Source organism: Schizosaccharomyces japonicus, assembly GCF_000149845.2.
Source record: "Schizosaccharomyces japonicus yFS275 unplaced genomic scaffold supercont5.3, whole genome shotgun sequence".
NCBI classification, from domain to species: domain Eukaryota; kingdom Fungi; phylum Ascomycota; class Schizosaccharomycetes; order Schizosaccharomycetales; family Schizosaccharomycetaceae; genus Schizosaccharomyces; species Schizosaccharomyces japonicus.
In genome coordinates this window covers 1,721,295-1,748,115 of record NW_011627862.1, presented here as the reverse complement: position 1 = coordinate 1,748,115, position 26,821 = coordinate 1,721,295, and the positions used below count along the sequence as shown (strand labels likewise).

The 26,821-nt window shown below is 41.7% G+C and overlaps 10 protein-coding genes across 10 annotated transcripts; 6 read left to right on the top strand and 4 right to left on the bottom strand.

Annotated features, from left to right (window-relative positions):
- The first annotated feature begins 207 nt into the window (after positions 1–207).
- On the top strand, positions 208–1,484 carry SJAG_01492 (NADP-dependent L-serine/L-allo-threonine dehydrogenase ydfG). Its single transcript, XM_002172708.2, has one exon. The coding sequence runs from the start codon at positions 367–369 to the stop codon at positions 1,150–1,152; it is 786 nt and encodes a 261-aa protein (XP_002172744.1). The 5' UTR covers positions 208–366; the 3' UTR covers positions 1,153–1,484.
- Positions 1,485–1,833: 349 nt separating this feature from the next.
- On the bottom strand, positions 1,834–4,499 carry SJAG_01491 (O-mannosyltransferase Ogm4). The gene has a single exon (XM_002172707.2). The coding sequence runs from the start codon at positions 4,320–4,322 to the stop codon at positions 1,977–1,979; it is 2,346 nt and encodes a 781-aa protein (XP_002172743.1). The 5' UTR covers positions 4,323–4,499; the 3' UTR covers positions 1,834–1,976.
- Positions 4,500–4,675: 176 nt separating this feature from the next.
- On the top strand, positions 4,676–6,203 carry SJAG_01490 (ubiquinol-cytochrome-c reductase complex subunit 8). The gene is made up of 6 exons (XM_002172706.2): positions 4,676–4,845; positions 4,900–5,068; positions 5,121–5,241; positions 5,288–5,686; positions 5,727–5,875; positions 5,959–6,203. Exons 2-6 carry the CDS (start codon positions 4,928–4,930, stop codon positions 5,986–5,988), a joined length of 840 nt encoding a protein of 279 aa, XP_002172742.1. The 5' UTR covers positions 4,676–4,845; positions 4,900–4,927; the 3' UTR covers positions 5,989–6,203.
- A 122-nt stretch (positions 6,204–6,325) lies between these two features.
- Positions 6,326–8,189, top strand: SJAG_01489 (19S proteasome regulatory subunit Rpt1). Its single transcript, XM_002172705.2, has 5 exons — positions 6,326–6,582; positions 6,633–6,714; positions 6,789–6,968; positions 7,085–7,311; positions 7,369–8,189. Exons 1-5 carry the CDS (start codon positions 6,469–6,471, stop codon positions 8,080–8,082), a joined length of 1,317 nt encoding a protein of 438 aa, XP_002172741.1. The 5' UTR covers positions 6,326–6,468; the 3' UTR covers positions 8,083–8,189.
- SJAG_01488 (sorting receptor for vacuolar protein) lies at positions 8,121–12,863 on the bottom strand. Its single transcript, XM_002172704.2, has one exon. It carries the CDS (start codon positions 12,596–12,598, stop codon positions 8,228–8,230), a length of 4,371 nt encoding a protein of 1,456 aa, XP_002172740.1. The 5' UTR covers positions 12,599–12,863; the 3' UTR covers positions 8,121–8,227.
- SJAG_01487 (translation initiation factor) lies at positions 12,805–13,888 on the bottom strand. The gene is made up of 2 exons (XM_002172703.2): positions 13,754–13,888; positions 12,805–13,699 (listed from the first exon to the last, which is right to left on the bottom strand). Exons 1-2 carry the CDS (start codon positions 13,820–13,822, stop codon positions 13,214–13,216), a joined length of 555 nt encoding a protein of 184 aa, XP_002172739.1. The 5' UTR covers positions 13,823–13,888; the 3' UTR covers positions 12,805–13,213.
- Positions 13,889–14,000: 112 nt separating this feature from the next.
- On the bottom strand, positions 14,001–15,538 carry SJAG_01486 (hypothetical protein). The gene has a single exon (XM_002172702.2). It carries the CDS (start codon positions 15,383–15,385, stop codon positions 14,294–14,296), a length of 1,092 nt encoding a protein of 363 aa, XP_002172738.1. The 5' UTR covers positions 15,386–15,538; the 3' UTR covers positions 14,001–14,293.
- Positions 15,539–15,751: 213 nt separating this feature from the next.
- On the top strand, positions 15,752–17,113 carry SJAG_05679 (ribosome assembly protein). Its single transcript, XM_011050746.1, has 4 exons — positions 15,752–16,076; positions 16,118–16,328; positions 16,425–16,685; positions 16,732–17,113. The coding sequence occupies exons 1-4, from the start codon at positions 16,027–16,029 to the stop codon at positions 17,050–17,052; spliced, it is 843 nt and encodes a 280-aa protein (XP_011049048.1). The 5' UTR covers positions 15,752–16,026; the 3' UTR covers positions 17,053–17,113.
- A 144-nt stretch (positions 17,114–17,257) lies between these two features.
- Positions 17,258–26,164, top strand: SJAG_16459 (hypothetical protein; the record flags this gene model as incomplete). The annotated part of the gene is made up of 7 exons (XM_011050776.1): positions 17,258–17,315; positions 17,359–17,471; positions 17,527–17,679; positions 17,736–23,139; positions 23,552–23,581; positions 23,784–23,981; positions 24,333–26,164. Exons 1-7 carry the CDS (start codon positions 17,294–17,296, stop codon positions 26,162–26,164), a joined length of 7,752 nt encoding a protein of 2,583 aa, XP_011049078.1. The 5' UTR covers positions 17,258–17,293.
- A 137-nt stretch (positions 26,165–26,301) lies between these two features.
- On the top strand, positions 26,302–26,727 carry SJAG_01483 (sporulation specific protein Spo2; the record flags this gene model as incomplete). Its single annotated transcript, XM_002172700.1, has 1 exon — positions 26,302–26,727. One exon carries the CDS (start codon positions 26,302–26,304, stop codon positions 26,725–26,727), a length of 426 nt encoding a protein of 141 aa, XP_002172736.1.
- Between the last annotated feature and the right edge of the window lie 94 nt (positions 26,728–26,821).

The following is a 26,821-nucleotide window of genomic DNA, read 5'->3' as shown; positions in this document are numbered from 1 at the left end:
AAAATACAAACTGTCAGCTAATGTACTCGCTATGAAATAAATTTAATTGAATATTAGAATCGCAAGGTCTGTAGCTATAATTATCGCAAACCAAAAGAATTCAAGTGCGAAGTTGTTATATAATACAGGGAGCCTTTCAGTTGTGTCACTAACAGGAAACATAGTAAGAATAAGCATTGTGAATTGCTCTTACGTAACTAATTGGACTGACTCGTATGAACAAATTCGGATTCTTAATGACAGCATAGCTGGTAATGATGCAACAGCAGTTGCATGACTACTTATTCCCAATTGACTTCCCCGTCTCTGAGTTTAATGTTTCAATGACTTATCAGCTAAACTATTACTAGTTATGCATCCGTTAACATGACAAGCTTGGATGGAAGAACAGTATTTATTACTGGTGCCTCTACCGGTGTTGGAAAGGCTATTGCTTATGAAATTGCCAAGGTCGGCAAGGCTAACTTAATTTTGGCCGCTCGTCGCATTGCTCTAATTGAAGAACTGAAGACTGAATTGGAGTCAAAATACGAAGGCGTTAAGGTTCTTCCTTTGAAACTCGATGTATCAAAAGTCGAAGAGATAGAGTCCACAATTGCTTCTCTTCCTGAAGAGTTTGCCAATATTGATGTCTTGATCAACAACGCTGGTCTTGCTTTGGGTGTTGATTATGTTCGCAATTTGGACATGCAAGATACCATGAAAGTTATCAACACTAATGTTATCGGTCTCATTGCCATGACTAAAGCCATTATTCGCATTTTCTACAAGAACGATGGCCACGGAGACATTGTTAACATTAGCAGTATTGCTGGCCAAGATTCCTATCCTGGCGGTTCTATCTACTGTTGCAGCAAGGCTGCTGTTAGCATGTTCACCTCCACCTTGCGACAGGAGACCATTGATACTCGCATTCGTGTAATGGAAATTGATCCAGGAATGATTGACACCGACTTCCTTACAGTTCGTGCGCATGGTGACAAGGCTGCTGCCGACAGGGTGTCACGAGGACTCGAGCCTTTAACTGGACAAGATATTGGCGAGCTCATTGTCTTCGGCATTACTCGCAGAGAGAACTTTGTTCTAAGTCAGGCAACCGCTCTTCCCTCCTTCCAGGCCGATTGCACGTATATGTATCGAAAGGAAAATTAATTTCAAGTTATAGGAAGAGTTATGTATGCGGGAGGACATACTATTAAAACTGAAATTGTTGCTAGAATTGATTAGCATGTTGCCTTTTTTATGAACTTGACAAATTTTGGACTCATCCATGAAAGAAACTTTTCAATGGCCCGAATGGGATGCTGTGATACAGTATGAGTATTGTTATTGGACATCGTCGATCTAGTTAACAGACTCTATACATGTAGCAGTTTCATGTTTGTGTAGATATTCGACTTTTAGCGCTAATCATTATAACCATAATAACTTCATTACTTGTACTTGTGTAAAAAGTTTTTATAGACAATGACACATTTTGCCTCTAATGTTCAAGGAAAGTTCGATACGATGAAGAAAGACACGAAGAACATTAAAACTTGCAGTTGCTGTTTCTTATGAATTAATTAAAAACGTTAAGTTTATTGCATAGTTATTAAATAAATCATTGCAATTTTACAACTTAATCGAAAAGCGATAACCTAAAATAATGCAAAGAGTATAATAACGCTGCGCAAGCTAGACAAGAATTGCATCCTTGCGTGTTATGAACAAGTTCACAAAAATACTGACCGTAAGACTTATACTAAACAGTTCAATTCGCCAGCAAGAATAAACAACACAACCTGACTAACAATCCGAAGCTCATCACCTACATATTAGATTCAGTTCTATTGCGAATCAATCATTCAGCCTGTACATATTTACGATTCATCAATAGGGCATACGATTTTATTCTTTTGATTACTTACATAGTGATATTCAAATTAAAAGATTATTAATGTCAGATAAATTCATCAATTATTTTTGCAAAAATGCTACTTAGCATCAGGCTTCTGGAAATGCATAAGCCATGTATCTCTCCATTTGAGTCCTAACCATCCATTTCCTGAAAGACTCTTAGTGCCATAAATAGCAGGATAGAATTGGTAGAAACAGTACAACAATGCCAATATGATCAAGATGGAAATTAAAAGTTCAATAGCAGCACCGTTACGACGCTCACGGAAATGAACCTTACCACTGGTATTTGCTGTCTTAGCACCCTCAGAGATAGGCAAGTCGAAGCGTTTACGACATGCGAGTTGAAGCAAGGCTCCAACAACAAAACAACCTGCGATATGAGCAGGAAGGTAATGATGCAAGAAAAGTTGACGACCCATAAGGAAGAAAGGAATGTAATGGAAAACCCAAGTGACCAAGAAGAAAAGTGCAGATCTGTTGACATGCAAAAAGACATCTTGGTCCATCAAAGAAACTCCTCTTTGCTTGGCAAGAATCAAAATGCCAGCAACGATGGGAAGGGTGAAAATGCAAATAAGCATAAACCACCAACCGAAGGGGTTACCCAACAGGTAAATTTGCTTGTTTTCAGACTGATTAGCCCAGAATGAAATACCATGGTGGAGAATAGGCCATTGCCAAGGCACAGAGCTATATGGATGCTCGTCCTTCAACAAGTTATTTTGTCGGAACATTTGCTTTTGAAGCTCAATGTACTTCCGCAAGAAGGAAATCTTTTTGGGAACTCTTTGTTCCTTGTGTAAACGAGCGGGATCCTTGAGGTCAACAATTTCATCAAATGTCCAGATGGTGTCAGGCTTAGTAAGATCCTTGGCACCATTAATCTCCTGCTGTTCGTGAGCCCACTCGGGAAGAGGACGAGGTCCCGACCACATTGCAACATTTGTTAATTGATGAACGAGACGGAAGGGAAACGATTTTGTGGTTACAGCACGAGCACTAGCGTCATTCTCATAACGAATTTGAAAGAGTGTGAAATTGTGCTTGGAAGAGGCAGACTCTTCGACAGAAGTGGTGGTAAACTCTTCGTTCGTAGGGTAGTAGGGAGAAGCAACGTCATGGGTCATTAAATCGGTCTTCGTAGAAATGTGGTGCAACTTAATAACATCCATGTTCATAACCGGTCTACCAGGAGTGTATTTGGAACCGTCGGCGTAGTGGTCTTGAGGAAGAATCATCCAGTAACTGTTCGTATCGTTGTATGGATAACCAGTAACTTGCTGACCTTGAGACGAGACACGGCCGTCCTCATAACGCAAGGGGTAACGGTCAGGGTGGGAATGAAGAAATGCACCTGTGCTCTTATGCTTGAGAAGTACGACATCGTAGTAATTAAGGGGAGTAGCTTGCACAAGCAAAGGGTTATCGAGCAATGTTTCCTGAAACTCAGCCGACATAAGGGAATCACCGGGACCACTATGCTTCAAAATGGAAAAATGTACATAGAACCAAAAGAGGTATAAACAGAAAGGGAATATAATCAAAGTAAACGCACGTGCATAAAAGTGCTTAAGAAATTCCTTCACAGAGAGACCTGTGCGGACGTCCCAAAGCTTCCACAACTCGAGAACCACGCTAAGTCCAATGGAGAGGAAAGTAAAGAAGCCAACGTATTTTGTACTAATTGTGCAGGACAAGCAAAAACCCGTCATCGTCAACCAAGCCCACCAGGAGCGAGTAAAAGGGCGATGACGAAGCTTGAAGAAACGAATGTAGCAGTAAATGGCGCTAACCATGGAGAAGACGAGCATAGCATCCAGAAGAATCAATCTTCCTTGCGTGATGTGTGCATTGTCGAAAAGAACGATAGCAGCCGCCGTAAAAGAGGCAATAACGTCGTAACCAGACTCCTTCATAATCAAAAAGACCAATGGAGGCACCATGCTGCTCAGAAAAGCGGGAAATGAGCGGATAAAGACGTATGGGACATGGTTTTCCGTGTACGAATCACCAATGTTGTCAAAAAGAAAGTGACCATCATATCCTGCCAGTTTAGCGACAAGAGCAAGCATCAGTTTTGCGAACGGAGGATGTAAATCAAAAAAGTATTCACCCCGAATGTAGTACGACGCAAATTTACCAAAATGGACCTCATCAAACACGACTTGAGCTGGGTCCCAGATTTTCCAAAAACGTGTAAGGAATGACAACACAGTTATAGCGATCAAAGCTTTACGAAAGCATGTTTTCGAGTACAAAAAAGTGTTACGTGAACTTTTTCCCGTTTCACCAGCAGACGTTTCGTCTAATTCGGATTTTTTTTCACGGACTGAAGCCGTCAAGTTGGATTTCGGGCTTTGTGTCGCGTTTTTCCTGCGACGGAGCGCGGTATCGCCCTTCTTTGTTGTAGGAGCTGCCATACTGCTCACAGAGACCAAATACGTGTCAACTTAAAGGCAGTTTCCGCAGTAAAAACCCGAACAAACAAGCACTCAGCAGCTAACGCGAACGGGAGAACGCAACTAGGGAGACAACACCTGGGGTGGTTGAGAATGTTCGAGTAATCGAGGCATACTTAAAGTTAAAGATAGTTTTGCACGTGGGAGCGGATGGTCCAATCAGACGAGAACAAAGGGATAGAAAAAGGGGACCAAAGAGCGACGATAGAATAAACACGAGGAATATACATACTTATACATTTGTTCAAGCAAGATGAATATATAGCATGGCTGCTTTGTATTTATAATTATCCTTGTTTTTTAAAACAAGGTTCGCTTGAACCAAACTTTAACAGTATAATGACGCATAACCGAAAACTTTAAAGGCCACGTGGCCTTACACATCATGACGTATGCCCGACAAAAGCCTGCTGCAGCACAGAAATATGTAAGAGAAACTGCTGTACAACAACGACAAGAAGCTCAATCACACTCTAAACAGGCTGTAAGTAAAAATTCTGTCGTAGAAATAATTGAACACTGACGGTTGACTTAACAGTTGAAACGAGTTGGAATTCTCGTCAAAAATGGCAGCTTGGACACGTTGGATACGAAACAGTTTGTTTCCCATTGTTTCATGTGACGCTGATGATCAAGAGGATACTGAAAAATTACCGGATGAAGCTGTAAACGTGCCTTCCAAAAAGGCCTCAGAAACACAGTTGGATGTTCGTAACTGCGAGTGATAGTTATTCGAATACAGTACTAACCCATGGAAAGGATGAGGGTCACGGAGGTACTGGATCAAAAGAATCCCAGCGAATGGCACTTTCAAAACAAGGTCATAATCCTCCCGAAAACGCTAAGGACTTGAGTACTAAACTGGGCTCAAATAAACAGGGTGAGTATGCATGAATCCAGCAAAAATCTGCTAACATATGCTTTAGAGGACACTCAAAAAGAATCCTCTGAAGAGAGGAATGAAGCTGCGACAACAGAGGCAACTGAAGAGGCGCCAAAAGAAGAGTCCGCTGACGAACAGCAAGAACCTCCTGAAGAGGAGCCAGCTGCAGAAGAGGAAGACGAAGCTCAGCAGCACACGGAGACAGCTGCAGACGGTCCCGCCACTGGTGAAACCGCCGAAACGCAGGCAGACAAGGAAACTTCCAAAGAGGAACAACCGGAAGAGGAACCGACAGAAGAAAGTGAGGAACAGGAAGGAAGCGAAGAAGATGGAGAAGAAGAAAAGGAAGAAGAAGGAAGCGGTGAAAACGAAGAGGGAACCGAAGAAGAAGAAGAAGAAGAAGAGCCAGAACTCGTCGACCCTCTAGAGCATTTCACGGAAGGTACTTTCACTTCTGTTCCAAACCTAGCTAACCATTTCAGTTTGCATGAATTCACCCCAATGCGTTCACGAAAAAGAGGTATTTGACGAATGTGTTGCTCGTGTAACGAAAAAGGAAGAAGAAGGGGATACTTCTGAGAACTGTATTGAAGAGTTTTTCCATCTGTACAAATGTGCAAGAAACTGTGCGGTATGTGTTCAACACTTGTTTATGCGACAATGAAACACGTTTCATTGCATACAGACACTTGACTAACCGAACAACGATTATAGATGCCAAAAGCTTTTGCAGAGTTGAAATAGTTTTGTCACTTGGTCCTCCCTCCCTTACATGACCTTTTTCGTTTGCCGTTCCTTCCTTTCTGTAACACTAAGGGGTTTTATCTACTCTTTATTTACCTGTAGCGAATCTTTTAACGACATGTCAAATAATGAATGTTAATGTTTTTTTTTTGTAATGAATTTAAATTACCAAGGCGGCCAAAAATCGTTTCACCAATTTAATCGGACCCGCCCTGTAAGTTCCGTAACTAACTCAATGACTCTCGTACGCGATACAAAACCCACCTACACCTCGTACTTCTCTATATGCCGCATACATCCTGTTTGTTTACTTGCATCCATCTGTCTCGCCCCCATTCCCCCACGAATACCCCACAGTATCCCACTATCAACATTTGCCCCCACCCGCCTCAGCGAAGCTTCTTCGAAGCGTCATTCACCACACGCTGAATTTAAACTTATCCTTTACCACCTAGAAACGTAGCGTTGTAAAAACAAATTATGCCTCCTAAAGAAGATTGGGAAAAGTACAAACGCCCTGTTGACGAAGAGGAAAAGGATGAGAACAATCCTCCTCCTTTGGACGAGAATGACATTGCGTTGCTGAAAACATATGTACGTTAATTGACACGCATACCATTAAAGCTGTATCTGACCGTGTACAGGGTGCCGGACCTTACGGTAGCGCGTTGAAAGAGATCGAGAAGGACACAAAAGCTGTTTTGAAGCGGATTAATGACACTGTTGGTATGGTGGAATTGTCGTTCTTCGCGACAAATTACTTTTCTTCGCGAAATCCGAACTAACCCGCTGTTTCAAAGGAATTAAAGAGTCAGATACCGGTCTCGCACCACTTGCGTACTGGGATGTCGCAGCAGATCGTCAAAGAATGAGCGAAGAACAGCCTCTCCAAGTCGCTCGTTGCACAAAAATTATAGAAAACGAACAAGAACCAGAAAAATCCGCATATCTGATTAATATGAAGCAAATAGCTAAGTTTGGTATGCAAAAAAAGCGTCGAGTTGTATTCGAGATTCAGCTCGCAATCATTTCTACTTGCTTTAGAAACTAAACTTCCGCTATGAAGCCGAATGGTCAAGTTACTAACAGAAAATAGTTGTCAGTCTGGGAGAGCGTGTTAGTCCCACCGACATCGAGGAAGGAATGCGTGTGGGATGTGATCGCACAAAGTATTCTATTCAGTTACCTCTTCCTCCAAAAATTGATCCCTCTGTGACGATGATGCAAGTTGAGGAGAAGCCCGATGTCACCTACGGTGATGTCGGTGGCTGTAAAGAACAAATTGAACGTCTTCGTGAAGTTGTTGAACTTCCGCTACTTTCGGTAAGTTGCTGAATGACGAATTCTCTCGAGCAACTGCTTTACTAACCTATCTAATAGCCCGAGCGCTTCGTTAAACTTGGCATCGATCCACCAAAAGGTATTATGTTGTACGGTCCTCCCGGTACAGGAAAAACACTCTGTGCTCGTGCCGTCGCTAATCGGACGGATGCCACATTTATTCGTGTCATCGGTTCGGAACTTGTTCAGAAGTACGTCGGTGAAGGCGCTCGTATGGTGCGTGAACTCTTCGAGATGGCTCGTACCAAAAAGGCTTGTATTATTTTCTTTGATGAAGTCGATGCAATCGGTGGTGCCCGTTTCGATGACGGTGCCGGAGGTGATAATGAAGTGCAACGGACAATGCTTGAACTAATTACCCAACTTGACGGTTTCGACCCCCGTGGAAACATTAAAGTTTTGTTCGCAACAAATAGACCTAATACCCTGGATGCCGCACTCTTGCGTCCTGGCCGTATTGATCGAAAAGTCGAATTCGGCCTGCCTGATTTGGAAGGCAGAGCACATATCCTTAAAATTCACGCTAAAAGTATGGCTATTGATAAAGATATTCGTTGGGAGCTTATTTCTCGTTTATGCCCCTCGCAAACTGGAGCCGAGCTTCGCTCTGTTTGTACCGAAGCCGGTATGTTTGCCATCCGTGCAAGAAGGAGAGTTGCTACTGAGAAGGATTTCCTTGACGCCGTGCAGAAGGTCGTTAAAGGAAACCAAAAATTCAGTAGTACTGCTGATTACATGAACATGAGTTCTTAGTCAAGGATTTTTTAATGAAAGCAATTCACCTTTACCTATCCAATTACTATGCTCACCAGATACACAGCTGTCTTAACTGTAGACTGTACAATGTAATCAATTAATTATTGGAATACTCCAACCATTAGATATTCATTTTCATTACTCATTCAGATGTTTCAATGTCATCTACCTCTAGAAACGCCGCATCTTCCATTCCTTCAAAGTTGTCGTAGTCGTCCAGTGACATTGATCGATCCTGACGAACAAAAACAGAGCGTACAAGATGATAGGCAGCAGAGAAGAAAATGGGAACCGCGGTTACAACACTCTCAATTCGAGTCATAAGTTTGGCAAAAACTGTTTCGTCTGCAGGGTCCTCTCCAAGACGAATAGCACCCACTAAATAACTTTGAGCCTTCGTATATACCCAAGCACCAACAATAGTAGACAAAAATACAGAGAGCAGCACAAGCATAATGATAAGCCATACTGGGGTACCAGGATGAATTTTATGGTAGTCATCTTCCTTACCTGGACAAGGATGCGTCGTGCTTTCGTCTAGGACAAGTCCGCCTTCACACGTTGTTAAGGGGATGCGCTTGTATGCTGTAGGTTCCATCCATTCAATGGCGCCTTCAGCTGCACATTGTTCTTCTTGTTGCAGAGGCGGTTCGGCACCACTCACAAGACGACATGTACCTCCAGCAATCCGTTCATAGTTGTAATTGCACTCATAGTCCATACGTGTGCATTGACAGTTGCTTATTATAGTGTCAGACACGTAGGGAGTATTACCGATAAAACAGTCTCTTCCAGGTTTACGACGATAAAAGGCTGTTTTATGACCAAAGAGGCACATAGGCTTACCATCACGTCCAGCTGGTGTCCAGGAAGCAAAATCACGTTGATCGTTGAAGTCAAAAACACAAACGCGCGACCGGAGATGAGAAAAGTCGACGGTGAATGAGATGGTTTCTGAAGACTTCTTTCCCTTTGCCAGCACAAGAATGCGTTGTGAGTTTCCGGAAGGCGCTGTGCTTAAATCCTCAATCAGATATGTATCTTCAGCGAACTGATATGCAATCCAACTTCTTCCTTCATCCTCAGAGTAATACAAGATATTAGTCTTGTTCGTTGATGGTACCGCAACCAATAGAGAACCACTGTCAACGAATGCCCATTGGTGCGGTGAGTCGAAAATCAATTCCCAATGGACACCTCCATCACGAGAAATAAAAGTCTGAGATGTTTCATAAGGTTCCAAGTAGTAACTGTAACTGCCAATTCCAAAGATGATTCCTGTGGCAGCACTCGAGGAGGTTGGATCAGAAAACACGCTTCTTTCCGTAAAACCGTGGAAATGCAAGGAACATTTTGAATCACAATGAGGATAATGTTTCTTTGCGTCTATGAGATACAATCTCTCCCAGTCGATTCCATCGTTAAAAGTAATTAAGGTTCCTAATCTTTTTTCTTCTCCATTGAAGGCTTCGTCTGAATTAAGAACAACGTTTGCGAGTGCAATACTCTCCAACCCCTCAACCTTTTCAAAATCAACATATCCCAACTCATTGCGGTTTACTTTATCCAAAACATTGACAAAGTAAGTGCCGTTTGAGTTGGATTTTAGCACACTTCCCCACTCAGCACCCTTTCGAGAAGAGAGTGTAACATGGATAAACAGTGCTCTAGTCTTTGAACTAAGGATAGTGTATGCTTGTTGGGAATGCACTTGAATGTTTTGGGGAAAGATACATGGAGAAAAATTGCGGCCATTAACCGAAACGTGCATGGAAAGTGAAGTTTCGTCATCCGTAAGAGCAGCGATAACCACATATTCGTCAGCAAGAAGGAAGCCTAGGACATTTTCGCGAATAGAACTTGCTTCGGTCTCAAAGAAATCAGTGGAAGCTACCAAATCATATCCAATACTGTCAGCAGCAGCACGACGTCTGTTACAGAACAAAAGTTTGTCTTCCACTAGCAATCTTTCTCCCAATACCCAGGAACAATATTCCAGTTCATCGGGGAGTTTTTGCCAAGAGGCACCAGAATCAAAAGAAAGATATACGACGCTTCGACAGTCTTCATAGAATGAGTCATCACAGTTCTCAGAGCCCATATACATAACCCAATTTGGATGAAGAGAGTGAAAGTTGAAGACGGGATAACCAACGACATTCGGGGGTGAAGGTGCATCTAATCGGTAGAAGCTGCGGCCCTTATTATTCGTAAAATAGATTTTTCTGTCTTTCGTCAAAAGAAAAGCAGTGTCTTTTAAGAAGGCATGAGGGTAAATTCCATAGAACGATGGATTCTTCTTTTCATCAAATTCAAGCCACTCCTCGCCAAAATCATAACTAAAAAGAACTTTCTGTGAGCTCGTTAAGAGCAATTCCGTGGTGGAATCAGGCTCTCCGGTCCCTTCCATATAAACGATATTGGAGATTGTGTCTTGGATCTTGTGATGATACATATGGATGTCTTTACGATGATCAAGTTTTGGACATTTCATAGAAATCGACTTTTCCTTTTCTTCCTTTTTCTTTGGAACACAGCTATTTCCAAGAAGAATGCGATATGGTTTCAGTTGCAATGTTGCATCGGGGTCCACCCTGCAAAGCGGGTCAAGGCTTTCAGGATTAACCTCACACGTAAAATGGTCGCTTGGTTCAAAATATGTACTGCATTCATAATCTTTGCTTTCGCAAGTACATATTTGTTCAACAAATGAATGCACGGGAACTTCATTACGAACAACGCAGCTAACAGCACGCTTTTTCCGTAGGTAATATTCAATTCGACCCATCAAACATTGGGGTGTATCGTCCATGACGAACGGATACCACAATTCAAAATCTCCATTAGCAACCTTCTTCTCGTCAAAAGTGCACTCGCGTGAAAGAATAGAAGAGAAATCAATTGCAATGAAAGACTCCTCCTTTTTGACTTTGGCGCGTATAAGGAACGTCAACGAGTCCAATGATTTGGGTGGAATAATCTCCAAAGCTCTGAAGCTTGCTTCAACCTCAAGCGATTCCCATTCACGGCCAAAGTCAAGGGAGTAGTAGATAAGTTTTGAGTTTTCGTTAGCCTTAACTGCAACAAAAACACTACCATACGCAGAAGATGAGTAGTAATGGGGTCCTTGCAAAGAAAGGTACCAACTTCTGCCTGCATCTTCAGAGATAAAGAGATCCGAGTCACTTAGAGGTTGCAAGTGTGTACCCACAGATCCAAGCGCCATGATTACACCTGGTAGACGATCGGGAGACAGGGAACCGAATTTCGTTTCCGTAATACCAAGATGCAAGTGCAAGTGGCAGTCCTCAGCGTCATCACCCTCACACTCCAAATCAACAGGACGTTCCAATTGAGTCCACGAGAAACCACCGTCATGAGAAATCTTCGTCACAAGTTCCTTCTGGCGAGATGCTCGTTTATATAAGTCTTCTGTGTTCGCAACTGTGTTTGCAAGGATTGTGTTGTTCAGATAGTCAAGTTCTATCACATCCACATATCCGCGGGTGTCACGGTTTGTGTCATTCAGTCGGCGCACAGCATACGCATCAGATGGAGATATAGTGTAGAATTCACCAACTGGATTTTTCAGATTCGTAGATTCGACATCGACACCAAGCGTAAGAGAGGTAGATCGAGTGACGGTAAGGGAGCCTATTGATGGGGCATTTATAAATGTTATAGGAACCCAAATTTGACCATCAGTCGAATAATGAAGCTTGAGCTTCTTTGAATTAACATCAACAACCGCAGCGACAAGATATTGACCAACGGCCACAACACTCTCAGTTCCGAGTGATCCATAGTAAGGGTCGAAGACCACATAGTCAATGGATTCAAAACCCTTTGATACTGAGATGAGTTGTTGATTGAAAGGAGCTTGTAAGTCAACATCATTCTCACGAATAAGACAAAGCATCTGGTCCTCATCTTGTCCGGCAAATTCGACAGTGCCAACGGCAAAAGTGCAACTTACAATGGAGTCATGAACAGAGTCTAAGTTTCGAAAGTTGTCGTAGGTATAATATGTGAACGGGTAACAAGTGACACCCGTCCATATAGAGCCACTTTCACAACGCGCAGCATTCAAAATAACGCTCTGAGACTGACGAGCATTGAATTCAAAAGGTTGTGCCTCAATAACAGTCTTGGGAGGCATAGTCACGGTGAACCAAGTGAGACCAGCATCCTCACTCACGAGTATATCACTCTCTTTCGTTATAGCGTAAACGATGTCATCTTCAAAAGGATGTTGGTACAGTTGCTCGACAACTGCTGGATCAGAATTACTAACAGCATCTTGCCACGAAGTTCCGTCGTCTTGAGAAAGAAGCAGTGTCCCGGTAGCATCCAGTAGAAGTATGTTACGTGATTTTGAGAAGTTAACGATAAGTGATTTTTGACTTTTAGAGGCTGTCCCTAGTTTCGAAATAGCATAGTTTGAATCGGCTCCTCCTAAGGGAAGGAAGAAAAATAATGCACATATAATGTGCAGTACACAATGGTGCAGCATGCTAAGGGCAGCAGAAGCGTTTAAAACGCTTGAATTAAGAGTTATTGGTACAGTAGCACAGAGTTGGTGGTGATTCGACAAACCAAGAACACAGCCAGAAGAAAAAGGCTCAAACGCGATATAAACGGCGTAAGCGGTATTCAACAATGATTACGTGCGGATGTGAATGCGAAGGTACAAGTTGTTATAAGCTGACACGCGAGATTGGAAACTTTTGGACATTTAGTTACTTGATATCTTTTTGATGAATTAACCAGAGTCATCGTTAGAGTAAACTACGATAGTTTGACAGTAATTTATGAAGCAGAATGCCATCAGCATTAATAAAGTGAGAGTTTAAAGAGATGAGTATTCTTTATAAAGAGATGAAATTGTTCTAGGTCGCATCGATAACTTCAACTACTTTGACTTCGAGTACTAGGGCCAGCGATTTTCTTACTGTTTCTAAACACCCAAAAAGTGACCTGTACATCGGCAATTCATCTAATAAACCCTCCTTCCAACAGACCTTTCTTATCAGTTTCTTCCAGCTCCTTTTCTCCCTTCAACTTTTCGTATAAGTTTGTTGGTACACATTTCAGTAAATGTCCTCAACGTGTCTACATTGCATTCAGATCACTTCTTTTTAGACTTGGTATCCTCAACAACGTCAATGTTGTCAGCAGGAACCTCCTTGAACTTCTCCTCAATAAACTCTTGAACGTCGTAACCAAGATCACCTTGAATGACAATTTCATCCTTTCCGTCCCCACTCTTGGTTACGCTGGCTCCTGTAGCGAACTTGTTGGCCATCATCTTTGCAGCCTTCTTCGTTTCCACGCCGAAAATATCAAGGCCACGAACAGTCGTCACACGTTTTCTACGGGTACGTTCAACAATTTTAATGATCACCTTGGAGGCTAACCGTTTCGCCGCCTCACGTTCAGCACGTCTCGTTTCCTTCGTTGAGACCTCATCAGCAGAAGCTGCACCAGACACTCCGAGTTTGTCTTTCATGTCTGCAGATAAAGAATCGACAGCGTACAGACGATTGTAGACATCTTCATGGTTGTTCTTCAGCCATTCCTTGCAGGCTTTGATGGTACCTCCAAATTCGCAGTACTATTAGACGCGTCAGCAATTACATACACAAACAAAACTCAGCGCTATTCTTACTTCTACAGGGAGAGTACAGACTTGACAGTACACAACAGACTTTATTTGAGGCGTTTCAGTAGTTGCCATTCTTTTTTCAGTGGTGGATTTGGAGACAAGGTATGGTAGGTAGGTTGGAGTGGTATATGGGTATTCAGAATTATGGAATAGGTAGTCAAAAGTAGTAAGTATTATGAGCCGTGAAAATGTAGCAATTAGCTATGTACAATCATTTGTTTGATAACAACATTCCCCCGGTATTGAACAACCCTTCTCTTACTCTTTCTACGTATAAATAAGAAATTATACGTTCACTATGAAACTTACATACAGATAGATGGTTAAATGAAACATGTCCGTCTTTTTCCGAAAAGATTAGCGTTATTGCAAATATTACAAAATTAAAAAAGGGGAAGAAAGATAAAGAGAAAAGAAGGACGAAAAATTGCATGAGAAAATGAGAGCAAATTGCATCGTGGTCATTCGCAAGGTAGTGTGTACACAACGGCAGAAGAAGCACCGAATGTGTGTGACAACATTTAGAGCCTTTTAGAGATGCCTTTATAATTTTAGATTCATAAGGACTTCGCGTGTGTCGGTAATTGGGATGGAGCTGCTTCGTCGTGCAAGATTGGAATTTAAGCGAGGGGAGTTATGAAGGGAAGCGGGATTTGCTGAAGACAACAGTGATGGAGAAACGGCACGCCTTTTGCACGAATCTATGTAGCTGTCGTCAAGACCGCGTTTGCGAGTGCGAGAAACACTGCTCAACGGAGTGGTGATAATGTCTATAAAAGACTCTGTTGAACGAACAGGTGTACCCATAGACGAGCATGGAGTCGGCACATCGGTACTTTCGTACTGTGGCAGTGGAATGTCATTGCTGCTTCGTTCTGCTAGTTTGCTTGACTGTCGTTGAGACATTGCTTCTGACGATGAAAAGTCATTAGTAAAAAGATTTTCGTGTGGTTTTCGATGTAGTGTAAAAGAAGATTCTTGTTGCTTATTAGCAAAAATATTATCGCAGGAAGACTGTGATTCTTGGAAGAGACGTGAGATGGCGGCTTCGTGAAACATTTCCGTCTGTAACGGAGCTGCTTCTTCCTGCAATGCCCGTGCAACACGCTGGAATGTTTTTGGTTTAGGGAGTAAAGACTTGCGACGATGGACGGAATGAATGGACTTTAAAGGGAATCGTGTAGGGGACGGACTGTAGGAAGACCGCTGCTGCCGGGAGAAAGCAGCAAAACAGGAGTTTGGAGTAGTGCACGGAGGTATGCAGTGTGTCTTTCTCGGTGTCGAGAGTATGTTTGTTCCGCTAAGATTCGTTGAACTGGCCAACGGCATATCATCATCGTCTTCGTCCGGGTCGACGAAGGATGAGGTATTATTTATGAGCAGTCCAGAGCCTAGAGAAAAGTTTGGAGTGACTGATGTAGTAGATGGAGAAGCTTCCGAAGAGCTAGCTGAAAAACTTTGATGTAAATTGGAGCATCGGAAACTCTTGTCGCGATTTGATAGAAAAAACCCAAGAGATGATTGATTAGGGCCACTAGTTTTTCGTCTATGCACTTTGTCATTATTAGTTCCTTGATTATTCCACGGAGGGACCGCCCCATTTGGCGAATTCATGTCCGCCGTGACAGAATCCATTGCTCAACGGGAAAAGTCTTGCCTCAGGCCAATTACTGAGAAAAGAAGACAATTCTCCTTTTTTAGTAACAATATAGTAGTCCTTGAGGACCGTTTCTAATGGGTCCCTTAACAAGAAATGTTACTTTTGGGCACTTTTTGGTGTTTCGCGAATTTGGTCCGTGTAGCGTGTAAGTATTTAGCACGCGTAACCTAAACACGACTCTCCTGAAAAATGACATTATGAAGAAGTGCTGCGGACGAAGAGGCTGTACGGACGAGGATGAATGCAATTGCAGATAATTCTTGCAATGCAGTAAAGATAGTCGAAGCGCCGCAAACAATGAAGAAATTTTTTTCATGTGCCTCTTAGAGTAGTTAATATTAGTTTTTACCAATCCAACGTAAACATAAAATTTTCAATACATGTTTGTGTTGTTGAAAAATACATAATAGACTTCTGTTCTTCAATTTTTCTCTGTTTTACGTGACCTCTTAATCCTAGTACTTTTTTCTTTCCGAGTGTGCAGTAAAACGACAACAGTGCAATTTGTTCCTCCATAATTTTCTGTTCACTTGTTTGGACAGACAGTTAATCTTGTGAAAAGAACACGTTTAACACCTTGCTTTTTGTGTGTTGCGAGAAGTATCATCATACAGGAATGTCTTCTGGCGGCTACATCTTTGGAAAACCGCCGTCGGCAGCAGAAGTGTACGTCTAATAAAATTGAGACATTTCTGTTAACCAAGCAGTGAAGCAAGCCGCTCCGAGCAAACACAGGAGCCTACCGCTAAAAGACAGCGCAGATTTAAGAATCGCAATCCCACGGAAACACACGAAGTCTCCAACGGAATAGAGTATCTAAAACGCCGTAATATCCGTCTCGAAACGCCGGCTGATATTGAAGCATGGATTGCTGAACGGAAACGAAACTGGCCGACTGCTGCAAAAATAAAGGAGAAGGTTTGTTCCAACATATAAGAAAAAGAGAGAGACACGCGCACATGACAGTGTTCTTCGCTGCTCCAAAAAATAGGATTATAGTTCTAACGACATTAGGAGGAACAACAAAAAGACGCAGCCAACAACGAAGATACGACCGTTGACGGCGAGACAGCAGCAGTAGCTGCTTCGTCTAGTGAACCTGCATCTCGAACAGCTCAGACCTCAACATCAGTATGTCGGTATTACGCCCGTGGTCACTGTTACAAAAAGGACAAATGTCCATTTGCTCATGTCAAAGGCACAACTAATGCCTCCGGTCGTAACAAACCGGGTCCGGCAAAGCCAACCAAGGGGCGTGTAACACTCTTTCAAAAGGTATGCCAATGACCGACAAGAATCACTCGCATAACTCACACAATAGCTTTTGAAAACACAGACAGAACATGAAAACCTTTTCTTGCTCGAGTTTTTTAAGGCTTATTTAGATCAAGAGAAAGCGGAACAAGAGGCGGCAAACAAACAAGAATTAGAGCAGCATGAGAATGCGGCGCAGGATGAACTAGAACCGAAGAATGTGACACAACAAGAAATAGAACAACTTAAAACGGATCCACAGCAGATGGAGCAGCAAAATATCCCAACTAATTTCTCATCGGCAACTGAAGCAACAGCTATAGAACCAAAACCTTGCGACGACAACCCCGCTATGACAGAAAGCAACACCTCTAACACTGTACTTTAATTTTCTATTTGCACCCTTGCTATACTAATACAACTTTACTAACTAAAACGTAGCAATCCACATCATTTTACCGCTACTTCCTACTACCTGCTGCTATTACTAGTACCGCGGCTTTTAGTTACCGCTGCCCCCACCTCCCCGCTTATTTTGCTTAAGCTCAAAACATGACGTAGGTTCATAATACATGGTCCCTCTCATAGCCAATATACTTTTACCAAGAACCACACACTAATTCAAGCCAATGTTGGAGGGATTACTGGCTAGTAAGTACATTATTATCGTTGGAAATACTAACGTAGTACAAAGGTTTTTTGAATCGGTTTCTAGGTGAATACATTGAGGATTTTGATGCTAAGCAACTGAATGTCGGCGTGTGGAATGGAAGTATTACGCTTCGTGATTTAACTCTCAAACCTAATGTTCGTGATAAGTCTTTTTTTAAACACTTCTAAACACATTGACTGACTGTTTCAGGCCCTTCGACGTTTTGGTCTTCCCATTGGCGTTCAGTATGGAATTGTCAGAAAACTTGACGTGACCATTCCATGGTCGAACTTAAGAAATAAGCCCGTTGAGATTCACATCTCAGGTATACAAGCGCTGGGCTCGTCCAACACAACTATCGCCGTATGAAACCTATTTAAATTTACTTCTTCTTGCAAGAGTATTAACACACCTGCTAGAAACGTGAACCAGAACTAGAAGACAGCAACGTATTACTAGAACACAAACGAAATGAACTAGAATATTGGGAAGCTTCACGGTTAAGCTCCAATTCCGAACAAAATGATCCGAAGGCTCAGTCAATGACCGAATCTTTATTAACTCGAATGGTAAATAACATTCAAGTGACTATCGAAGATATTCATATACGCTACGAGAATGATGGAGCTCGAGCGAAGCTCCCAAAAGGTTTCGCTTTTGGTATCTGCATCAGTCAGTTCTCCGTTGTTTCCTGTAATGATAACTGGGTACCTATTTTTATTGAACAGGATCTGAATATCATTCACAAACTCTGCTCACTTGAATCTTTTTGTATATACTACAACGAGTTCTCTGTGAACTCGAACACACATGTTGATGACTACAGTGTTTATCTTAATGAAACCAAAACAAATGGTATTGAATATATCGTATCGCCAGTGAATGGTACTGCTCGGTTGGTTCTGAACAAGGATCCGACGTCTGAAGCTCCCAAAACAACCGTTGATCTCATTTTTGATGCCTTAAACCTTACGCTTTATGACCAACAATATTCAGAATTATTAGAGACTTGGAATGACGTCTCCCTTTTCCTAATTGCTCGCAAACATGCCGCAGAAAGACCGCAACAGTCGTACTCCGATAATCCTACGGTCTGGTTGCGATATGCATTTCTGCATGAGCTACGTCTCGTGCGTCAACGTCGGAAAGCGGCAACTTGGCCGGCTATAAAGGCTTTCTGTGAACGGAGACGATCGTATCTAGAACTATTTGAAAAACGATTTTTGGAAAGTCTTACACCCGAGGAATCTGCTGCCATTGACGAGCTCGAACTTTTCTTTTCTGTGTCAGATATAAAACTTTTCCGCACACTTGTGTACCAAAAGATCAAGCGGGAGGGTATTAAGCCAAAACCAAAACCAGCTGAAACTCAACAGGGGTGGACATCGTGGCTTTGGAATTCCCTCAAGTCCGACACAGCAACTGAGGAAATTGATCTCGCGGAGAAGCAGCGAATTGTAGATGCCATTGGTTTTGATGAACAAACTATCCGTGAGACCGATAACGAGGAAAGCTCATCTCGTGCAAAGTGCAAAGTGAAGATTGCGCTTAAGGCGGGAAAGTTTTCCTTATTTGAGAGGGTCAACGATGTCGATATCTTGTCTGTACGTTTCGTAAATCTCGAATCTCAACATGAGTATACGCCATTAGCATATGAAGGCGACATCCAACTCGGCGATTTGCTTGTTCTTAATGACAAACGGAAGCTATTGTTCTTGAGAGACCAAAAAGCTGCCAATTCAATCGAACCACAACCTCTTTTGAAGATGAACATGAGTGTAGCTTTCAATGATTCCTCTCCAACGGATTCACTCTCCATGGGCTTACAGGCCCTTGAATTTTACTATGATTATGCTACCGCTGCTCAAGTTCAAAAATTCTTCTCGCAGCCCTCAGAAACACAAAAGCAAGTACGAGCGTTCATGAAGTATGCCGGAAATGCTGTAAATGGTATAACAACACAGACAACGCAAGCCCTACGCAGGTATTTACAAGATCGCCGAAAGTTTATTTTGGACCTTAATCTGCACGCTCCGGTTATATATCTTCCAGAGACTGAAGGTAGTCAGGTTACGAATCTTCTTTGCATCGATGCTGGCAAGTTGACGATTAATTCATCAACGCCTAATTATGCTCAAGAGGAACAGGAGGACCCGAATGAATTACCAACAGAGCTCTTCTACGAATGTTACAAACTTTCGGTCGAGAACGCTCAATTACTGCTGGGTCCTTCTGATATTCTTAAAACTTCCGATGTGAATCTGAAGAAAAAATATGCGCTTATTGAGAATATTACTACGCATTTTAATGTAAAGGCGCTTAGTGTATTTTCAAAAGATCTCCCTAGATACGTTTTTGAGGGTGAACTTGAGAAGCTCAATCTGTTCATGTCTGATTCTCAGTACCGCTCCCTGATGCGCATACAAGACTGTATGACTGCATCTACGGAACACTTTGAGGATGCAAGTTCGGTGACGGATGACGATCAGTCATCTTCCTTTTATTTTCAGCCAGAAGATGATGACCGTGATTTCGAACAGGGTCCTTTGTTGGAATTGTCATTCCAAGCATCGGCACTCAGCTTGGTGCTACAAAAGGAGATTCAAGATAAAAGCTTTATTCCTATGATTGAAATTAATGTCGGCACTGGTCGGATGAGTTTAAAGAAAACTGATGAACAAATGTTTTTCCAGCTTCTCGTTCAGAGGATAGGGATCTTGGATAGAGCGACCGAAACTGTAGGTCAAGGAACTCCAAAGATATTGGATTGCTCTGGGACGTCAGAAGAAAATGAATGGCCGATCGAGTTTACTGCCAATTTTCAACATGGCGTTGATAACGGTAATCAGAACGTAAATACGTATACATTCTCTTGTGAAAGAGGTGTATTGAAATTGGCGAAGCTTCCACTTTTTTCAATGGCAGAATACTTTGCTGTCTTTTCTACAGATGATGATGAGACGAAGGAGACAATTATTAATGATTCGGACATTCAATCCATTACAAATCTTAATACTCACTTTAAGTCTATTTCATTTTCAATCATGGATGACTACATGTCCGCTCCTGTTGAATTTAACCTAAGTGATGCCAAAATGCAGTTTAATTCAAAAACTGGTTCCATGGGAGTAATTTTGCATTTACAAGACATGAATGTTGTCTCACACAAGAAGGGACTCACAGACCATTTGTCATTACTAAAGACAAACGGTGATTCTCTAGTCGACTTAACCTGTGAATATCGCTTTGCGTCTGCTGCAAATTCTTATGTCCCAACTTGCGATTTTACGCTTCAGAGCGGAACTTGCTCAGTGCTCTATGATGAAGAATCAATTAAGCGTCTGCTTCTTATATTCTCAGATATAATCCAGACAAAAGCTGTTATTGATTCCGCTCGTTATTTAGCAGCCAATGGGTCTTATCAAGTTGAGCAAGGAACTATATTTAACCTTTCTCTTGATGTCGAAAAGCCCGTAATGCTGTTGCCTGTACCATTACGTGATGACTGTAATGCTATATTAGAATTATCTCCCGGTAATTTGAGCATCAAAACTTCTTCCTGGTTGCCTTCCCTGTCCTTGGAACTTGTTTTTGATTCAATGTCCGCTCACACCTATGTTGATGTTAATAATCAAGTCACCAATCATCAAACTGTTCTTAACGACCTTAATTTCCGCGTGCAATTGAAGGTTGACCAGTATGATCAGGGAAAGAAGAATTTTTATCGAATCTCTGTGCTGTCAAACCTTAATAAGTTCTGTGTTTCAGTATCCGAATTCCAGTATGTCATTCTTCTTAAGTTTTTGTCGACGAGTACACAATTTTTGACTCTATTTGACTCTTTCCGCTCAAATATTGATGCGGAAAGTCTCTCCAAAGCTCTTTACAATGAAACCTACAACCCAGAGACCTTAAAGAATACTATAGAACACCTAACTTTATCGACCAGTATTGAAGTATTTTTTAGCTTCCTTGCAGATTCCATTGGAATTAAGCTGTTTAGAGGTGGATTCAAGCCTAACGACTTAACTCCTTTAACGGACATTACTTTTGACAATGTTTCATTAAAATCACTCTATGAGGATACAAAGGGAACGGATGCCTTTCTGTCTCTGTCATCCATCCGTATCCAAGATATTAGAGATCCTACATCCGAGTTGGCTGATATTGTCCTCATTGAAGAAGAATCCAGTAGTCACTTTGATGCTCGTTTTTCCCTTGAAAATGGTTCTCACGTTGGTGTTCTCAGTGCTTCTTTGGAAAAGACACGGTACATTCTTTCGTTGGATTACTTTATTGCACTTTATAAGTATCTTCAAATTCCGCCTGAGTACAGTTCCGCAAATGATGGTAATCCTGAAATTGTTAATACTTCAAGGAAAACACCAGCTGAGAATCCGAAACAAGATGGCCTGACGATGCATTACAATTTCGACATCTTGGATACTAACGTCTTGCTACTCTCTGACATCTCTGATAAAAATTCTCAGGTTTTACTATTGAATGTTGAACATACCACTCTCATAAAGCAGAATTCTTATTCTGTTATTGTAAAAAACATAGGCCTTTCAATGTCTCAATTGAATAATCTGAAAAGTGATGGCATAACACTCGTTGATGACTTTTCCTTGTGTTTTGGAATGGAAATTGGTAGTACGACAAACGGTTCTTTGGATATTGATCCCTTAACTTTACGACTGTCTGTTTATGATATTGTTTTGCTCAAAAGACTCTTCTATTCAGCAACAGAATTGCTGCAACAAAATGGTATTATAAGTTCAAGCGATGTAAAGGAATTAGAAGAAGAAAAGTTGAAGGAAGTTTTGACTCATGGAACAGAAGCATCATCTTTTTCGGGTTTAAGGGCAAGATCTGAAGAGTTAACGTTTACTTCTGGTGGTTCTCAGCTCTTACTCATTAGCGACTCACATAATTTACCCATTGCTAGTTTTTCTGTGGATCCATTTAACTTATCCTTGAAAAATTGGTCAACAAGTCCGAGATTTAAGGTCCTGTTAGGATTTGATTGCAGAGTATTTAATTTTGCGAAATCTCATTGGGAACCGTTCCTTGAACATTGGAATATTCTTCTTACTCTTCGAAAAAACGACGGTGATTTTGTTCTTAATGCTGTTTCTGATGATGTCGCCGAAGTTTCTGTGACATCCAAACTGCTTGAGAGTGTCCGTTATGTCAAGAAGTTTTATGAAGAGAATAAGAATAAGTCGGTGATCAAAAGATCGGAAGGTTACCCTTATGAGATATTAAATCTTACTGGATTTGACGTGGAATTGTCGAGAAGCACCGACGGCGAAGACAAAGTGGTTGTTCAAAATGGAAAATCCATCCCCTGGCGATTTGAAAAGCATAAGCGTGAGCAGGGTTCTACTAAGCTTGATGAGAAGGAATCCGATGTACGCCTAACAATATCATTTAAAGAAGTCTGGTTCCCTGTTCGGGAGGTTTCAGTTCATCGTGAAGGTACTTTTCTATTTGAACTTAAACCTCAGTTAGAAACAGAGACTTTTTTGATGGTAAATGTACAATTACTGGAGAATAGCGTGAAGAGGATCACCATCTCATCTCCGTACATTATTCGTAACCATACATCGACACCTTTTGAGCTTGTGTTCCATTCATCGAAAGGGCATAAGCGTTCTGATATATACACCATTGAAGCAAACAGTTATCTCGCACTTCCTCTTGACTTAGCCAATGTGTATCAGTTCCGTTTACGTCCGTCTGCGAATCGAGGATACGTCTGGTGTCACAAACCAGTTAACTGGATGGAGTTTTTGGAGACACCTCTTTCCATGTTTACTTGTGTGTCAGAAACAAGTGGTGACAAATACAGATTCTTATTACATGCAAGAAATCTGTCTCTTTAAAATACTCTTCACGAATGACTTATCCATTCTTGCAACTTAACATCATTCCTCCCCTGGTGATTCAAAATTTGCTTCCATATAATTGTAAAATAAAGGTATTAGAGACTATGAGTGAACATAGTATCTCGTTTGCTGCGGACCTTAAAACCGGTTTGGAATTGCCCGTTTACCTCATTGACATAAGGAAAAGACTAATTCTTTCTTTGGAAATACCTGAGATAGGACTTGTCCCAATTGAGTATCCTGTTATACACTCCCCCCCGGACTACGCAAACGAGTTAGATCGTTACTTCTTGTTGAGAAGCGAAAAAGAAAACAGTTCGTTATGTGTGGAATTGAATTATGAGACCGTTCCAGGAACAGAGTACATTTACAAAGTGAATATTTTCTCTCCTTACATCATTTATAATACTTTAACCTTCCCTGTCACAATCGCTTCTGGATCCGGCGTTAGTGAAGTCGTTGTTAATCCAACAAGGAGTGGTTCACCTAAGCCATGCTTTTTCTCTTTTCGTAAAAGAGTCGCAACAATCGCGCTAGACTACGCGTTGCCAATTTCTCGCGAAGTGAATACTTTAGTCTTGATGTGGCCAACCGAGCCATCGAGGTTGTTCTTCCAAATTATAAAACTCAACAATTCTGTTTACTTGGTTTATTTATTGAAGAATGTACTGGCAAGTTTTGTATCTCGAAATCGGTATCTATTTCACCCCGCTTTTTGTTCAAGAATAACCTTGGCCGTATTGTTCGAATTCGAGAGTTTGCTTATAAGGATATGTTGGTTTTAGAGCACGGTGAAGTGAGACCATATTTATACTTTCACGGGGAAATCCACAATTTGGTTCTCTCCTTCCAAGGCTATTCTAATGATTGGTCTTCAAGCTTCTCCATACAAGAACTTGGGTGCACGCATATGAAAGTGCCATGTGGTGAGGGTAACTATCGACTCGTTTCGGGTAACCGCTGAGTTAGATAAAGCAACAATATTGATTTCCTTGGATGACGAAAGCGGTTCTTGGCCTTTTACCTTACGAAACGATACGCCTTATTCATTGTCCTTTAATCAAACAATACCTGCTGGGTCTGGACTGAGCAGTACGATTAATAGGCTGAATTCTCATGAATCAGTTGGTTATGCATGGGACTATCCAATTGTCAAAAAGAAACGGCTACGCTTCTCGTTGGATAGAGACTTTATCGATGTTGACCTTTCGGCTATTGGAGATCTTACAACATGGAAGCTTCCTAATGATAATTTGCGCTTTAGAGTCGAAATGCATGGCATTACACCAACTCTTTTAATTACTAACAGAAAGCCTCTTAATACCCAAGTTCCTGCATTTGATGAACGATCACGAAAAAGTCGTCCCGGTGAAGAACACACATCCGTTACAAATAAAAGTTCAAACGGTAATAGTTTTGCATTGTCTGTAAAGCTTTTTGGTGTGGGAATATCGTTAATAAATCCTTACTACGAGGAGCTTGCTTATTTTACTCTTCGTGACTTTTCACTCTTAATTAGCAGCTCAGTGAATGTTTGCGACACCGTCGTTTCTTTAGGCTGGCTTCAAGTGGACAATCAAATGAACGGTGCTAGATTTCCTGTAATCTTGGCCCCTAAACCGGTTACCGTACCAGATAACGGTGAAAGTTCGGATTTCTTAAATCTTCAATTGTCCATACTCAAAAGTCCATCGTACGGTGTTACTTACATTCGCCATGCCGGCATTTATATGCGAGAGTGTACGCTTTCTTTGGAGGAGGCCTTCTTAGCAGCGTTCTCTCGATTTCTTGCTGCTTCCCCAGCAAATAATTCGACTGCAATTGACACAGGTTCATTTGAGACATCGCTTCCTAGTCAAAACTTTAATGATACGGTCGAACCCAGCAATTTGTTCATCGAAGTTTTGGACTTTTGCACATTCAAACTAAGTGTCTCATTTGCTACAGCCAGCAATGAAGAGGACAATTACATTGGCTCTTCAAAGACTACTTCTGAAGTCCTGATCACCTTGTTTTCTCGATTCTTAGGAAATATAAGCAATGCACCTTTAGTATTGAACGCTATGGAACTTCAAAATGCTCGGGTTTCAGCGGGTGAACTTGGCAACCGGGTTCAGACATATTACAAGCAACAAATGGTTTCTAAATTTCCGAAAATGCTGGGTTATTCAGATGCCTTTGGCAATCCACTTGGCCTTTTCAATACCTTTGCCTCCACTATTAGTGACGCTGACACACTTTACAATGGTGATCGTGTCGTTCGTAAAGCAGTTTCTGGATTTACGGACAGCGTCTCTAAATGGACTGGCAATTTGTCAAAGAACATCAGTGTTTACACGCAGAAGAAATCTGATAAACGTTCTCAGCGCAAGGTGAACTTGGACGATGTACAAGCCCCTCGTAAAGACGTAACACCGTCACGCTTCTTCAAACGTTTGGGAGGTAACATCGTCAACCTTGGATCTAAACCAGTAGTGGGATTCTTAGATCTTGCAAGCAATGCTTTCGGCGCTGTCCGTGACACAGCCAAGCTAGATGATGGGGAGGTACGTCCTGTTCGTTATACTCGTTATATCGATTACCTCGGTTTGGTGAAGTCCTACTCTAGACGTGATGCTTATGGCCAGCATCTATTAAGGGTGTGTGAAAGGGGTGCATATGCAAGCGACCATTATCTTTACCATGCTGTTTTGCCAAGAAAGGAGTTACTATTCTTTACACTCGAGCATGTACTACTTCTGGATCCTGGTTCGTGGACCTTCCACGTAATTTGTCGAATCAACGAGATACGCAGAGATGTCGTTAAACCAGGAATGATTGAAGTGGTATGCAGAAACGAGATAATAAAGCGTGTACCCTTACCAACAACCGAACAAGAGGCGGGCAATTGTGTGGTTGCTTTACACACAGCTATAAAGGAATGTCAACGCATGCGCGCACGTCCACCCGTTCTCTAGAGATGTCTGCTATGAAATTTATTATATTTATGTGGAATTCACATTTACTTTTTCTGCATCTCGGGCAACCAGTTGACTCATGACATCATCCTAAATAAACTACTAGTCTGTTTACATAGGATCACCCAAAAACAAAAATGACTTGGAAAGAAATTCGCGATGAATCCTCGTTCACTGCTTCTATAGCAGATACGTCTAATGTTCATGAACAACTGGCTCTCGTTCTGGAGGAGCACGAGTCGCTGGCATTAACGGTTTCGCAATTGGAAGAACGCAACATGAAACTCGAAGGTTTAATCCTCAACCTTGCAAGAGAGAAATGGGAAACAGAGAATAATGCTTTTGAAATGTTCACAAAGAGCATACGTCTTCTGGAAAAAGTTTGCAATAAAAGCTTGCCTATTTCTACTGCCGAACAAGAATACAAGCGACTTCTGCGAACAGCCCTAGATTCACAATTTCAAAGACTGGAGAGAGCACAAAAAAGGAACTACACATTGAAGTCTGATGCCGAAAAGTTAGATGAGTTGCATTCTGTTTGTTTTACGCAGGATTTAAACTGATTGATACGCTTGTATATCCAAGCCGAAAAACAGGTTCTTATGGACAAAATCGGTCACTGATTTCTAAACCTTTGTCCCAGTATGGAACGTTTGG